This window comes from Leuciscus leuciscus (assembly GCF_965113295.1).
Source record: "Leuciscus leuciscus genome assembly, chromosome: 17".
In the NCBI taxonomy this organism is placed as follows: Eukaryota; Metazoa; Chordata; class Actinopteri; order Cypriniformes; family Leuciscidae; genus Leuciscus; species Leuciscus leuciscus.
In genome coordinates this window covers 29,241,958-29,257,922 of record NC_138741.1, presented here as the reverse complement: position 1 = coordinate 29,257,922, position 15,965 = coordinate 29,241,958, and the positions used below count along the sequence as shown (strand labels likewise).

The 15,965-nt window shown below is 36.5% G+C and overlaps 1 protein-coding gene across 6 annotated transcripts in view; it reads left to right on the top strand.

Moving 5' to 3' along the window:
- The window catches only part of runx2a (RUNX family transcription factor 2a), a gene marked incomplete at its 5' end in the record, with an annotated part of 69,660 nt that overhangs the window by 36,743 nt on the left and 16,952 nt on the right, over positions 1-15,965 (top strand). For 5 of the 6 annotated variants that reach the window (XR_014199210.1, XR_014199211.1, XM_082143550.1 and 2 more), the window contains one exon: positions 14,979-15,155. The exons of the other annotated variant lie outside the window; for it this stretch is intronic. Coding sequence is in view for 3 of the 5 variants with exons in the window: in XM_082143550.1 (XP_081999676.1) it covers positions 14,979-15,155 (177 nt within the window). The remainder of the gene's footprint in view (positions 1-14,978; positions 15,156-15,965) is intronic. 6 annotated transcript variants of the gene reach the window in all.

Here is a 15,965-nt window from a genome sequence, read left to right as displayed (position 1 = left end):
TTTTTGTTAAGGAGCCATAAACCAAACAAACCAGCTATGAGGTGAATCACATTACAAACTTTGATTTGAAACAAAAATATAAAAAATTCAGACAAAAAGACAAAGGTACAAACCTGGGAACTCAACATGAGAGAAAGAACTACAAGCCCATGAAACTATTATTAATTATTAATTTAAAGTTGTTGATAGAGTATACATATATATATATATATATATATATATATATATATATATATATATATATATATATATGAAGAGTTCAGATGCAAAAACCTCTAAATGCCATCTGAAATTTTCTTATAGAATGATAATTTTTATCAAGCTCGTATATTTAAATTCAATAATTTCACTTAAATGGCAATGAAGATTACCTATTAATTGTAATTTAAGTGAAATTACTGAACTTAAATACACAAGCTTGATAAAAATGATCATTCTATAAGAAAATTTCAGATGGCATTTAGAGGTTTTTGCATCTGAACTCTTCATATATATATATGCATTGTGTTGTGCTTTTGGGTTAATGGAAATTTCTATAAAATAATGTCCTGGCAGAAAATAACATGTACATTTTCTGTTTTCGTTTTTTGCAGTGTACATATACAAATATGTAAGTATTTAGACAGCGTAGGGAGACTGTCTCGATTACGTGGGCGGAGCTAAAGAGCTCTTCCTTGCAACGTCTGATTGGTGGAATTTTCTTCATAGCATCATTATTGGTTTTTCACCATGAATTCCACTGTTAAACATGATTTCTTACAATAAATAAGATGAAATAATGCAGGCTGATGCCTTAAACAAAAGCATATACCATCAATTAACAAAAGGTCTGTTCAACGAATCAGTTACTGCTAAAAATTCCCTATGGTGAAAAATGAATTGACCATTTTCACATATCCGGGTTTCTCAGAAGTGGAAGTCATCATAGTTGGGTAAACTTAAATAGCGGTGAATGAGCGACTACATTAAAAATATATATTTTTTGCATTCCAGTTTGCTCAAATAGCAAAAGAAAAACTTCACAAAAGTGCTTTCACAAAGAAGAGAACAAAAAGATTGATAACGGCCGTCCCATAGCCACTGTATTAGAAACACCCTCACAGCAGCGTTAACTAATTCTTTGTAATTTGATGCAAGGTAATAAAATACTAAGTATAGTGTTATAAGTGTACATACATAAAACAAATAAAAAAAATTATGATGCTGATGACCGCTAAAACGCATCTTCAGTCTGTGAAAAGTGTCCATGGAGTTTTTAACATGGAACTGCACTCCTATCAGAACACCTTAAGGGTTGGTAACCCTTAGCAATGCCCTGGTTACCAACCCAGAACATCTGAAGCATCATCATTTCATCTTACATCGTCACATGCCATCATACACAGAAACACACATGTCTGATGAGCACTGCTGTAGATCCAGCATTGGTGCAATTTCCTGGCACATTTGTAAAAAGAACACGCCAACCTGCCTGGCACACAGCTGTCGCCACTGGCCTCGTATTCAGAGATAACTTTCTGGCGGCTAAACCAACAATATCACTTCTTTAAGTCTCGTTTTTTCCCTCTTTACCTCCTCATCTCAATTAACACATCTGGCAGCAGCGTTTTGGAGCCACTTATGCCAGTGTGTGATCTTCATTCATTAGCGGATTAATCGTGCCCTCGGGCATCTCTGATGTGACGAGCCTTTCATCTCACGCAGCTCATTCATCTTCAGTTTTTCTTTCTGGCTTTGTGTGCATGTGTTTATCAAGGAAAATACCAGTCGATGACATGGCTTCTGTTGGTGTAAACACAGACTAGTTTTTTCTTTCAGATGTTGCGTAATTACAGAATTATATAGTTGGTTGATGTCTTTTTATTTCGTTAATTAGTATAAACCAGAGTAAATATTGTTGACTGACACCACAAAAAACTTTTCCATTACTTAAAATAAAGTAAACATTAACTGAAATAATATATATAACATATAATAATATATATATAAAAAAACATATACACTTTTTTTCTTTGTAATAATAACATGCAACAATGAATCACAAATAAGAGCAGGAAGATTTTGGTGAATGAAATCAATTTTGATTTTACATTCTTAAAAACAAAGTTACAAAAGAACCATTTTGCTCAGTATGAAGAACATTTTTTAAATCTAAAGAACCTTTTTCCACTATAAATAATCTGTCCAGTGGAAAAGTTCTATGGATGTTAAAGGGATAGTTCACCCAAAAATGAAAATTATCCCATAATTTACTCACCCTCAAGCCATCATAGGTGTATGTGACTTTCTTCTTTCAGACAAATACAATCGGAGTTATATAAAAAAAAATACCCTGGCTCTTCCAAGCTTTATAATGGCAGTGAATGGTAACTTTCTAAGATTTTGAATCCCAAAAAAGTTAATCCATCCATCATAAAAGTAATCCATACGGCTCCGGGGGGGGGGGGTTAATAAAGGCCTTCTGAAGTGAAGCAATGCGTTTTTATAAGAAAAATATCCATATTTAAAACTTAATAAACTATAATCACTGGCTTCCGGTAATGGCCGTACGAGAGTCGAGTTCCGGCAGAAGAGTGACCTCTGACCCGACGCATGACGTATTGACGAACGCGAAAGCACAGGATATAGCAAAACAAAACACCGGTCATGAATTAGAAGAGAATTCTCTAAAATGAGAATATTAAAGAGAAATGTCGGAGGAGCTTGAGTTTGTTGCCCAGCCTTATTGTCACCGAAGCTTACGCTACACCTACATCCTACGTCATGCGTCGGGTCAGAGGTCACTCTTCTGCCGGAACTCAACTCTCTCGTTAAAGTGCGTACGGCCGGTTATTTTTCTTACAAAAACGCATCGCTTCACTTCAGAAGGCCTTTATTAACCCCCTGGAGCCGTATTGATTACTTTCATGATGAATGAATGCGCTTTTTTAGGCTTCAAAATCTCAGTTATTCACTCCCATTATAAAGCTTGGAAGAGCCTGGATATTTTATAATGGAACTCAGATTGTGTTTGGCCTAGGATGGCTAGAGAGTGAGTAAATGATGGGATCATTTTCATTTTAGGGTGAACTATCCCTTTAAAGGTTCTTCACAGAACCATAGATGTAGACCTTTATTTTTAAGAGTGTAATGTTGACCTTAAAACCCATATTAGCCTCTCTGAGGTTTGCTGGGGTCTTTTATGCAATTTAACAGCTTTTATTTAGGCAAATAATGGTTCAGGTCAGTCTTCTCCCCTACATTATCTATCTGGAGATCTATTTCTCATCCTCATCTGCTGTTAAGCGGAAGGCAGGTGGCCATGCAGGACATGACACATTCAGAGGCATTTAGAGTTGAGCAACGTCCTGTGAGTGTGTCGTGAAGCTGCCTCTGCCTGCCTGTTTACACATTCCTCCTGCGCTTAAGAGAGAAAAACTGAGAGAGAGACACAAAAACTCTCATTCAGAGAGACAGACAGACATTCAGGCCTTTAATTAAGTTTCAACGTCATACAGTTCTTTTCCAAAGGACAGTTTTATTGCTCAGAGGTTGCTCTTTCATTGCTCATGCACAAGATTTAATTGAGTTCGCCGTTAGGTTGATTTATCAAATTTGTCTTGGATGTTTCTCCTGAAATTCCAACACAATTGAGACGATTGTTTACACTTCATAAGAGGAGGGTAAACGGTGTATATGTTCCTTCTTGTGGAATTTTTTCATCAGAAAAGAAAATTCTTACTTTCTCGTTTACTTCTTGTTCAGATTGCATGTTACTGAATCAGTTTTTTGTAAGTGAGATGAGTAAATGCACACTCACATTTAGTCTAGAACTATAATCTTACAAAGTGCACACAATGCCTCTGCATTTACTCATGGTTTCTCTTAAAGGATTAGTTCACTTTCAAAAAATATTTGGCTGATAATTTACTCACCCCGATGTCATCCAAGATATCCATGTCTTTCTTGCTTTAGTCTAAAATAATTTTTTTGTTGAAAACATTCCAGGATTTTTCTACACAGAATGGACTTCAATGGCAACCAACGTGATGACGCAATGTGTGGCACATCTCAGAGATGGTACACAACGAGCATTTGTGGTTAAAAAGTATATATATATATATTTTTTTTTTAAATGGCCGATCGTTTCGCTATATAAGACCCTTATTTCTCGACTGGGATCGTGTAGAGACTTTGAAGCTGCATTGAGACGGACATTTGAACCTTCTTTGAACATTGGTATAGTTGGTTGCAATTGAAGTCCATTCTGTGTAGAAAAATCCTGGAATGTTTTCCTCAAAAACCTTAATTTCTTTTCGACTGAAGAAGGAAAGACATGGATATCTTGGATGACATCGGGGTGAGTAAATGATCAGCAACTATTCTTTTGAAAGTGAACTAATCCTTTAACATGGGGACAGGAGAGGTGTCAGTCAATACATGGGAAAACAAAGTAACTTGAATTACTTATTTTTTAAAAAAAGTAATACTTTGTTGTAAATTTAAAAGTAATGTGTTACATTACTCATTACTTGAAAAAAGTAATCTGATTACGTAATTCGTGTTACTTGTAATGCGTTACCCCAAAAAACTGACTGATGTGTTACTAACAGCTTGCGCCTGCACAAACCCTCTTTTGGCGTAAACAAACTACTGTCAGGATTTACTAAAGACACGTCAGGAAAAATTAGCACTGAAAAGGCGTGAACACGTTTTATTTTTGCAGGATTTCCCTTTCAGACGCAAAATTTATGGGAGGAGAGTATTTAAATGAATAATGCAAGGTGATTTACTAAGGTTTGCGCTAGTCAATTTACTGTTATTTGCATCTTTATTTACCACCCAAAAAAAGAACGTCTTAAACCAGATGCTAATTTGTGCTGGTCTTGGTAAGATGCATTGGTCATTATGGAAATGATCTTGCTGTGTTCTTTAATTTGCATGTTGTCAGTAGATCACGCGCAGAACTTTCCACTCCCATCGGCGCTAATTTGCCCTGTTTAGTAAATCTGGCTCACTGTCTGTTTTCATTGTTACTAAGGTGGTCCACACCTTGCCCTAACCGTTTAAGCCATTGAGAAAGTGCAGATATATTTATGTCTAGCGTGAAATTCCCCAGAAACGTGTACTCATTTGTAAAGAAAATACTCCTTGCGAGATTCAACCCGGAGACGGATCCAATGGTCTTTAGCCAATGGGAGCCAAGACACACAAGAAGACAAGCATCAATATTGTTGCTCAAACTAAGTGCGTAACTCAAGTGAATGCTGCGTCAAATCATGTTTGTTCTTGCTGTTGCTTTATGAATTGATCAGATTTATGGCATTCGTTTTATGTCGATTCTACTCTACACAGCAGCTCTTGACTGGTCTGGTCGCACAGGGCCGTGAGTGTGAACCGCACGCTGCTGTAATCATTTGGCGGGTCTCATGTAACTGTGGTTATTAAGAGCAATTTGGACTAATAGACTGGGAGGGGCGGCTCAGACCGTTCAGAGAGGGCCCTGTGTTACTTTTACCACCATGACTGCCAGTGTTCCTCGCACACCATCATAATAGCAGCATTCTTACGCCGATATCTGATCCTTTAGTGCTGGTTTGTCGGTGGGCTTGACACGTGAAAGACAGTCTCTATAAGCCTGTGAGAGGGAAAAGAGCAAAATCAATATACATTCATGTCAATTGATTCTTGTTATGTCATATAAAACAAAATAAGTTATTACAAAAGTTAGCATTTTAAAAAAGCAGATAGATGCAACTAAGAACAGTAGCACACTGTGAGACATATGGACTGTTTATGGAATGTTGGCTTCACTCAGTTGGTTTATAAACCATTTCTTTTACTATGGCATATACTTACAAATCATTTAAACAAGCACTAAAGCCTAAATGTAAAAAAAATAGAGAGTAACTTATCTTGCAGAGTTTGTGCTATGAAGTGTATTTTTTATATTTTCTGTTTTAATTTGAGTTCAAGTTTAGATGTCTATTTAGTTGTTATTCATTGTTATTTAATTAAAAAAAATTATGTTAATGGTCAGTAAGCGATTTCTGAGAAACACTGTTGATATTTGAAATCAACTCAAACAAACACACCCTTCCCTTCATTGCTCCGCCTCCAAAATGCACGAACACACAATGCAAGAGTAAATGCGAAAAAGGAAGAGCAAAAAATGAACAAAGTACACAAGAGTATATAAAAGTAAGAGTTGTTTGTTAGTCGCCAGCAGCACATTGACACAAACAATGACACTCAAAACTGTCCTGTTACTACAGCTAACATTACAACAACAGCATATCTTGGTTCTGTGAAACATAGCAAATCCAACAACACTAATATTTTATATTTTATAATATTATCACGGGTCCTAAAGCTGTTGTCTGATCATAACCCTTCTTTTTCCAGTGATATTCCTCTGACCTTTTCTCTTTTGTAATGTCTCTCTGCCATCTCTCTTTCTACACTCTTTATCATGGGTGCTGCAGCCCCCCTGTTTTCACAGAATTGTAAATGCGATGCAAATTTTTGTTCATTTACATACATTCATTTTTAGCATTTAGTAATTTAATTGTAATAAACACTTTAAGTGTGCTATTACATTTTTTTATTTATATGTTAAATTATGTTTTTTTTTAAACATACGCGCAGAGTGTGACTTCATATTGTGATTGTTAAAGAATTAATCCGCTCTACTCCTGAGCGTGCAAGTCTGTGCACCATTGGTGTTGTGTAAGGTAGGCAGGTTTTCTGTGCCCAATTTTTGTTTCCTGTCACTGTGCAGGCTATTTTAGTGTATATTACAGTGTAAATAGCTCAATAATCCTTTTATTTAAAGGCTTAATTAATGCGCCGTAGACCGATCCTTTGCATTACAATTGCAAGCAGATCAATAATGTTAGAAATGTGATTTGCAGTCAAACGTCCCGGTGTGAATGCTGTTTAAACAAGTGTTCTTCTCACCCATACGCTTGTTGTACTTTGTGGAGTTTTGACGTGTTTTATAGACCTTTTAGTGTTAACATGATGTTGTTAACATAGTTATCTAGACACCAGAATATTAAATATTTAAAAAAAATAACAAATTAAGCAACCACCTAGAAATGAGCCAAAAATTATTAGAACAGCATAGCAACCCACACCCACTCATATTTTCTTAATTATAAAACAATTTTCTTCAAAAATGTATACAGAATCATTCTTTACTAGACTGTATTGAAGATCTTTTGGTCCAGTGCTGTGATGTGGTGTCACTGGAACGTCACTGAAAAATAAGAAAGCATTTTAAGTCGCACAATCTAGACTGTATTTTTAAAGGTAAATCCATGCAGTTTAGTGCATGTGAAAAGTGCACACTAAAGTTCCCTGCTTTGCCTGTGTTGGCTCTGTTAATTAATGCCAACTCGCATTGGGGAGATGGAAAACATGGCTTGTTTTTAAAAAGGTATTTGCCAAGACGATCCGTGACGCTGTGTTTTGACTGCCATGAAGACGGCTGGAAAAGAGCTATTGTCTCATGCAGAACTCAGCCAAACACGTTTCATAGAGCAGGGCGGTAAACGGTGTAAATGTTCTTCAGATGCAGTCTGTCCACCACAATCTAATCTTCACACTTCGTTTTCATTTTATCTCAATTTTTTTTTTTTCTCATTTACTTTGTGGTACACAGAGGCTAAAGGATCCTGTGGGAAAAGGCACTTTTGATTGCACTTTTACTCACATAACAACCAAAAACAACACATTAATATCACAAAATACTACATAATAATATCATAATCACCCGCTTGTGCTATTTTGAGGTTTAATCAAAACTAAATATATTGATATAACAACTAAATATATATTTTCCACCAGAGAAATGTTAATAGTGAATTAATTTAAATATTATATTATTTAAATATAGAAAAGTAATACAAATATTACATTGATAATAGTAATAAATGTGTATTAATCTAATATGCATCAAATTAAATATTAATATATTTACATATTAATAAAATATTTATTTTAAAAAACTACATTTTCTGTAGTAAAAATAAATACATATCCACTTGAATATAATACTCGTTTTTATAAATGAATAAATAAATAAACTGTAACTGTAAACTGTTTCCCCCTAAACTGTAAGAAATCTTTCTTTTGCAGCCTCAGTGTTGTGCCGACACATGTTTCAGTCTATTGTTTGCATAACAGCTTCTGACAATCAATATGTTGCACATAAAATCTTCCATTGAGCCAGATTGTTTACGTTGCGGTTTGCGCGGAGCCGCTCTAATTGCTCGATGCTGAAATGAGCATTAGCCGTGAACCTGTGATGTTTCTCTCTCTCTTTGAACGTCCCTCTGCGAGTCCAGACAGGTAAATGCACACAAAACACATACGGTAGGCCTCTCAGACAAAAGCCAACACAGGCCATTGAAAATAAACCTATATAAGGATGGCTTGCATAAGAAAGATCTGCTTGTACTTTCCTCAAGAACACTTTCAAATGAAGTGATATAAGACAAGTATGTGACTGTTAGTGTTGGCACAGAAACTTGATGTTCTATCAGCAATAGATGGTTACACATGACTAACAATATAATTGGCTGTTTTAGGATTAAACATGCTCAGATATTTTTAAGAAATTTTGTGCTAATATCAAACTAATGTAATTACAACAGTTTTTGCTGTGTTCCAGAACAGCCATGCTGTCTACTGCCTACTAGCCTTTGAAGTGAAAAGAAACTTCTGTATAAATGTTGTATGTCAAAAAAAAAATGTTTTTGATTGAAGCCATAAAGTGTTTCTACCAACAGCAATATACTGCATTTATCACTAGATGATGAATATCAACATTTTTAGGGACAGAGCCTCAAACGATGTCTCTAAGCAAGCATTAAGGGTAGGGTAGGCAATATTTGTATAAACACTTTCTGTCATACTGGTTGAAACTGGTCTAAATATTAAAATATGCACATATATCTTCTCTGGAAGTTTGAAGACCAAAAAATCTTTTGTCTAATCATTGCATTAGTTCCGAACAAAAACGGCAGACAAACAAACAGCAGTCGCCTTTTACAGTTCCTCCTGAGCCAAAACAATGAGCTAATGCTGCGTTTATGCTGTGTCATAACGGTAATTACAAGATGGCAACCCGTGACGTTCTACACAGAGCTGTTCACATCCTCAGACTTGGATATATGCGTTTCTATGTCTATGTTTCTATCAACGCCGAAATGAATCTGCAGCAGTCAGGTGGTACAACTAAAGCTCTTTAAGCTGATTATGTTCATTAATTTTTGTAATATTATGTGCTTTGAGACATGAGGTAGTTTAACGCCGTCTCTCGTGACGTTTTTGTTTGTTCTGGCTGTACGCGTTCATGTGTTTTGAAGGAGGCGTGGCTTTGGAGACGCTCTGAAGGGAGGGTGGGATCTCATGCTTTCAAAGCTAGCTTGCTATTGGTAGCCTCTCTGAAATTACCTACCCCACCTTTAAAGGAACAGTTCGCCCAAGAATGAAAATGATGTGTATGCATATTGCAGTTGTACTTGTAGTCAACTTTTTTATTTTTGATTAAGCAATGAAACATGCCAAATTGTGCTAACATCATTTTTGGCCATGCAGTCATACATAGAAATTATGAACACATGCAAAAACATGAGAGAACCAACACAATATTAATAACTGATTATGTTGTATATATTTTTTTTCTGCATTGTAAAATAAAATCTGTAGCTTTAGTTTTGTCAAATAAAAAGAACTTTTTTAAATTAAAAAATATATATAATTTGTTCTTCCCTTATATTTAAATATATATATATATATATATATATATATATATATATATATATATATATAAAATATTTTGATTACACTTTCATTTAAGGTGACGTAGTTACATTGTACTTACTCAAATAAGTACTGAGTAATAATAATTTACTATTTGTACTAACTATAGAGTTATGGTTATGGTTTGGTTTAGGGTTAGTTACTTGTAATTATACATAATTTACTGGTATTACTATAGTAAGTACATGTAGTAACGTGTAACCTTAAAATAAAATGTTACCAATATTTTCCTAATATTTTGATGGTTTAATCAAACTTGTGGAGTCATTGAAAACAAATATCCCCTCCAGACAAAAATAGTTAAATAGTAAAAATGTTAAATATTATTACAATTTAAGATTTTTTTATTTATTTGAATATACTTTAAAATGTAATTTATTCCCGTGATGAAAGCTGAATTTTCAGCATCATTACTCCAGACTTTAGTGTCACATGATTCTTCAGAAATCATTCTAAAGCATATTTTCTACTCAAGAAACATCATATTTGATCAGTGTTGAGAACAGTTTTGCTGCTTTATATTTTTGTAGAAACCATGATAAAAAACAAAACATACAATATTTTTTGGTGAATTTAGTCAATTTAATGCATCCTCGCTGAAGAGTTAATTTCTTAAAAAAAACAAACGTACTGACCCTTTCACGTACTAACTTTTCAACAGTAGCTCTCACACACACACACACACACACACACACACACACACACACACACACACACACACACACACACACACACACGACCCTTGTGCATTAACTCCAGTTGTGTCATCAAAACAAAACAGAAGCACTCTGACCTCCACTAAAATATGTGATTTTTATGGACCATAGCAACTAATCTCACTAGATAGATGCATAGATCATCTTCAGTAGAAGAGCCACGCCAGGATTCTGGCCCTAATGCGCATGTTGTATTTATGAGACACATGAGGCAAATAGAGGATTTTTTTTGTTAGTTTGCATCCAATTACATTACGGCACCGAGCCGTTCTGGCCCCGGATCACCCCTCAAACAAATACGTGTTGGCCCTGAAATAAAAGTTTGGTTGTTTGGGAGTAGTACGGTTGCATGGTGTCTGATTGTTGCAGTCGGCCCATCGATTTCTAAAGCTCTAGTAGCATGTGTGCCCCTTCTTGGCGTAGTTCACTTCCTGGAGCTCGAAACACACGGACCACACAGGCGACTGGCAAAACTCCAGCTCTGCTTGGCTGCCGTCAGCTTTCTCCATTTCTCTCCCCCTCTCCGTCTACTTCTGATCCTTCGACTGAGCGGGCGTTCGGCCTCGTCCTGTCCTTAAAAATCCTTTTTTCCCCCCTTTGCTAATTTCGCGAGATCTGCCATGTGAAATAACCCATTGTTTCACTCTTCAGAGGAGTCGGCCCTCCGCGGCACAGCAATTAAAGAAATGAAATCTAGACGGATGTATGTTTCCCTTTCTTCTTCCATGCGTTTTATTCCCTGTGTCGCCGAGGCGTGATTGATGCTCTCTGACTGATATTTGATGTTGAAAGCGTGCTGGTGTTTAATGAGCACAGGGTGTTATTGTGAGTCACGCCACTATCATATGCCAATTTAACATAGCATTGCTGGCACACGGTGTCTATACCCGTATTATTTATCAAGGCGTTTTTGCATGAAAACAAAGAAATAAGACTACTTTATTTGTTTCCCCTCCCGAAGCAGTTTTGTTTCTCTGCCTTAAATGAAATATTCAAACATTTTGCCATAACAGGATCCTTTTACTTTATTGGAGACGTGTTTATTTGAATATTTGAGCTCTACCGTTGAGAGATGTTTTAGCACTGATGTAAACATCAGGGGATTCTGCATGTCTCATAGGATATGAGCATTAGGGATTTTCCTCTAGTTCAAGCTGAATCATTCGCATCCCTTTTTTTCATCATGTAAAATTTTGCATTGGACTTCAAATCCTAAAGTCTTTTGCTTCTGTCCTCTTCAACAGTACTCAGAACATGTTCATAAGACACACTAGACAGTGACGAAAGTGATTTCCATTTCTGTAAGCTGTGTTGGATATAAACGTCTGATAAATGCCATAAATGTAAATATTTGGGTTATCAAACATTTCTATATGTGTCCCCTCCAGAGTTTCAGAATAACCAAAGTCCGTAATCAAAAGTCAGAAATCTCGGTAAGGCTTTACAATATGGTTACATTCGTTAACATGAACTAAGATACATTTATTAATCTTGTTTAATGTTAATTTCATCATTTACTAATACATTATTAAAATCAAAAGTTGTATTTGTTAAAATTAGTTAATTAGTCACTTTGAGCTGACATGAACAAACAATGAACAACTGTATTTTTATTAACTTATGTTAATACATTAACTAATATTAACAAATGAGGCCTAATTGTAAAGTGTTAACGAAATCTCATGATGGACATTTCTTATGAAAATCTTAAAAAGATCTCTCTTAAAAAATGCCATACTCTTACTGTATGACAAAGTCTTTTCCCAATAAATCATCTTCAGTGGTCTGCATTAGGCTATTAAAGAGCAATACACTCTGACTTGAGCTGAATAATGACAATATTGTCTTTTTAGGGCTGTTTTAAAGCAGGATTTGTTTTATATTTGATGAAGATGATGTCTGTAACAGACACTGATTCTGTTACAGTATTTTCCTGTTTATTTCCGAAACTGCTTTAAAACAATGGCTGCATCTTAAAATCCCAAACTTCCCTACTATATAGCAGCCGAAAAACAGTGACAAAAGAAGTATGTCCGTATTCACAGTCCTCATAAAAGAGTAGGCAAAAAGCACATGGATTACCAACTTCTTCCTATGTGCTGGTCCTGCCCCCAAATAATGACACACACCTGACTCAGGTCATCGGCTCATTAATACACAATCCAAGACCTGAGATGGGTCTGTCAGACAAAGGAGACACCCAAATTGTACAGTGTTGGAGGGCCACCAGGACCAGAGTTGAGAACCACAGTCAGTATAAAGCGCTATAGAAAAAGGTGACATGACTTGACTTGAGTGTGCAGACTCACAAATACCTTTTCATTAAGTATTGATGTATTTACATGAATTTTACAGCCACAGCAACATGACTTTTCCCCAGTTTCAGACAGTAGTCCCAGACTAAAATACATGTTTGAGCTGTCTTAACTCAAAGCTTATATCTTATATGTCACTGCCATTGTTTTGTCTCAAGATGCACACCAGTAATGTTTTTTCTAAGGCACATTTATAAAAGCTACTTAAAGGTAGGGTAGGCAATTTCGGAGAGGTTAGCAATAGCAATTTAGCTTTGAAAGCATGCGATCCCACCCTTTCTTCAAAGCATCTCCAAAACACAGCAGAGTCTGCAAAGCGTAATGAATGACTTTAAAATTTGAATTTAAAGAATTACCTTATATATCAAAGCACATAACATTACAATAATGATGAACAACTTAAAGAGCTCTAGTTGTCCCACCTGACTGCTGCAGATTAATTTCACCATAAGCCTCGTCTGTGAAACTGCGCCTTCATATCTCTCGTACATTTTAATTTGGGGAAAATATTGGCAGATTTGGTCACTCATAATACCATAAATAATGTGCGAGCAGCTCACCTTCATGCACACACACACACACACACACACACACACACACACAGAGAGAGGCCAGATTCATGTCGGCCCCTTAAACTAAATGAAACCGGTTCCCTTTTATTGATTGTTTCTTTTATAGCATAGTGAGAGGGAATACTTTCAGGGAATTAATCACGCTCCCGACGCAAAGTGCTCTTGAGTGCAGCTAACATTGGCCTGTGAATGAGGAGCTGTGTTTGCTCAACTGAACTCCAGAGCACAATCAGGTTTTGCGAGATCGGAGGTAGCTCTGTCTCGAACCAACTGGAGAGCGGCCAAGCTTTTGCAGGAGTTGCTCTTTTCTTCTGTGCGATATTTACTTTACAAGCCATTCAGGGCAACCAACCAGGCCTAGACAGACAAGCACGGAAAAAAAGACTCACAAAGTCCCTCTTTAACACATATTCATCTCAGGTATTGACACAACAGTGAGGTTCCAATGAAACTAGTAGGGATGTTCAGCTCGGTACGGACTGGAAAGGGTGGTTCATGTGTGATCGGTCCGAGCCGGGAAGGGGGTGGACGTGGGGGCATGGCGTGACTCGTACTCTTTATTGCAGGATAGAGGATTGAGTCTGTCCTCTTTTATGGGAAATGAATGAATAAACATTGGCAGGTCATTCTTTTGTCGTGACTCACATACATACTTTCAAGCATGATAGGTATAATAGGGAAATAAAGCAGTTTTGTAATTTGACTGTGAATTCTTTTGGATGGATGCCACGGTGTAAAACAACAACATGTACGGGCAGGTAGAAAGTCGATTTACTTCCCCTCCTTTTGTGTGCTGGTCGCTATTGTGAAAACTGAGATCTCTGTGATTAGAGATGCAGAGATCGCTGATGCATCTGACCCACACACTGATCTGCACATTTCTTTTGCTGTATTGTTTGGTAAATAATGAAGTTTAATTGTTGGTTTTCCATTAAAGGGACAATTAACCCTAATGTGAAACATTTACTCACCCTCATGTCGTTCGAAACATTTTTTTATTTTTTTATATGGATGTACCATAATATTTATGATAAAAGCATAATAATGTATTTTATTCAACCTGTGTGCTTTATGTCATGTCTTCTGATGTCATACAATAACTTTTTGGTAGGAACAGAGGAACAGTAATTTTAATCTTGCCTTCGGTTGTACAGGTTTGGGTACCACTTTTGTGCTTAACTGCAAGTGTTCTGAAGCCATAAGATAGATTTGTGTCCAAAAGTTTATAGTTTATATCTGTCCGTCACACAAAACGTTCATATCACTTCAAAAAGACTTTAAATGTGGAGCATGGACTAGTTTTACAGTAGTTTTACTATGCTTTTTTTAATGCTACATCCCAATTCACTTTCACTGTATATTAAAGAGCAGCGTGAACATTTTGAATAACATCTCTTTTTGAGTTTCTTGGAAAAAAAAGAAGAAAATCAAACAAGTTTGGAACAACACGAGGGTGTGTAAATGATGATAGACTTTTCATTCTTGGGCAAAACATCCCTTTAAAGTTGGTCAGAATCGAGCAGTAGGTGTATTAACTGCAATTTCTGTCTGATATTGTTCGGTAGGACACAGACAGAAAATGGAAGACCCCCCAAAACCGCCGCTGTTCTCCGAGCGCCTGAGCGAGTTAGAGCGTTTACGCCAGACCACCATGAGAGTTGCCGTGCAAACCCAGAGTCCCCGGTCGTCTCTCAACGCCACGCCGAACTCCTTCAATCCACAGGGGCAAACTCAGATCTCAGGTAAACCGGCCCAGGCATTTTCCTTTCCCTTTAACGCAGATATTTTAGTCTGTCTGGCCGTCGGCCTTCCTTTGGCGTGATCTTTAATGGCGAGTCGCTTGGTTTGTGTACTGTACAAACATCTGTATTTGGAGAACAGGTAGGTTTATTCAAGGCATTTGCCGAAGATAAGCCTGCAGAGATAAAAAAATTGTGGGTGAGAGACAAGCTACATGATGCAAGAAATAGAAATGTCATACAGTTGTTTTCAGAGTGAATCAGATTTAAACAGGAGATACTGATGGACGTGCCAGGCCTGACAGTCTCAGATCCCTTTGTCTACTTTTACTGGAACGAGGCATTATCTTTGTTTGGGATTGGCTGCTTACATCACCTTAAAGGGATAGTTCACCCAGAAACGAAAAGTCATTATTTACTCACCCTCATGTCATCCCAAAACCCGAGTTTCTTTCTTCCATGGAACACAAAAGATGTTTTGACAAATTGTTATGCTTCTCTTGGCCAGACAACAACAAAGCAGCATAAAAGATGATATTTACAACATATTTCAAGGCTTCAGAAATCATATGACAGTTTTAAGTGAGGAACAGACCCAATTTTAAATCTTCCCCTCCGTTGTAGTTCTCAAATCACACACAACAGGTTCTGGCGAAGATTAATGAAGATTCCTCTTTCTTTTTTTCTTTTTTTTTGTTCCACGGAAAAAATAACAGCTTACGGGTTTGGAATGACATGAGAGTGAGTAAATAATGACAGGTTTTCTTTTTTGGGTGAACTATTGCTTTAATTCCATTACATTTGTCCAAATAT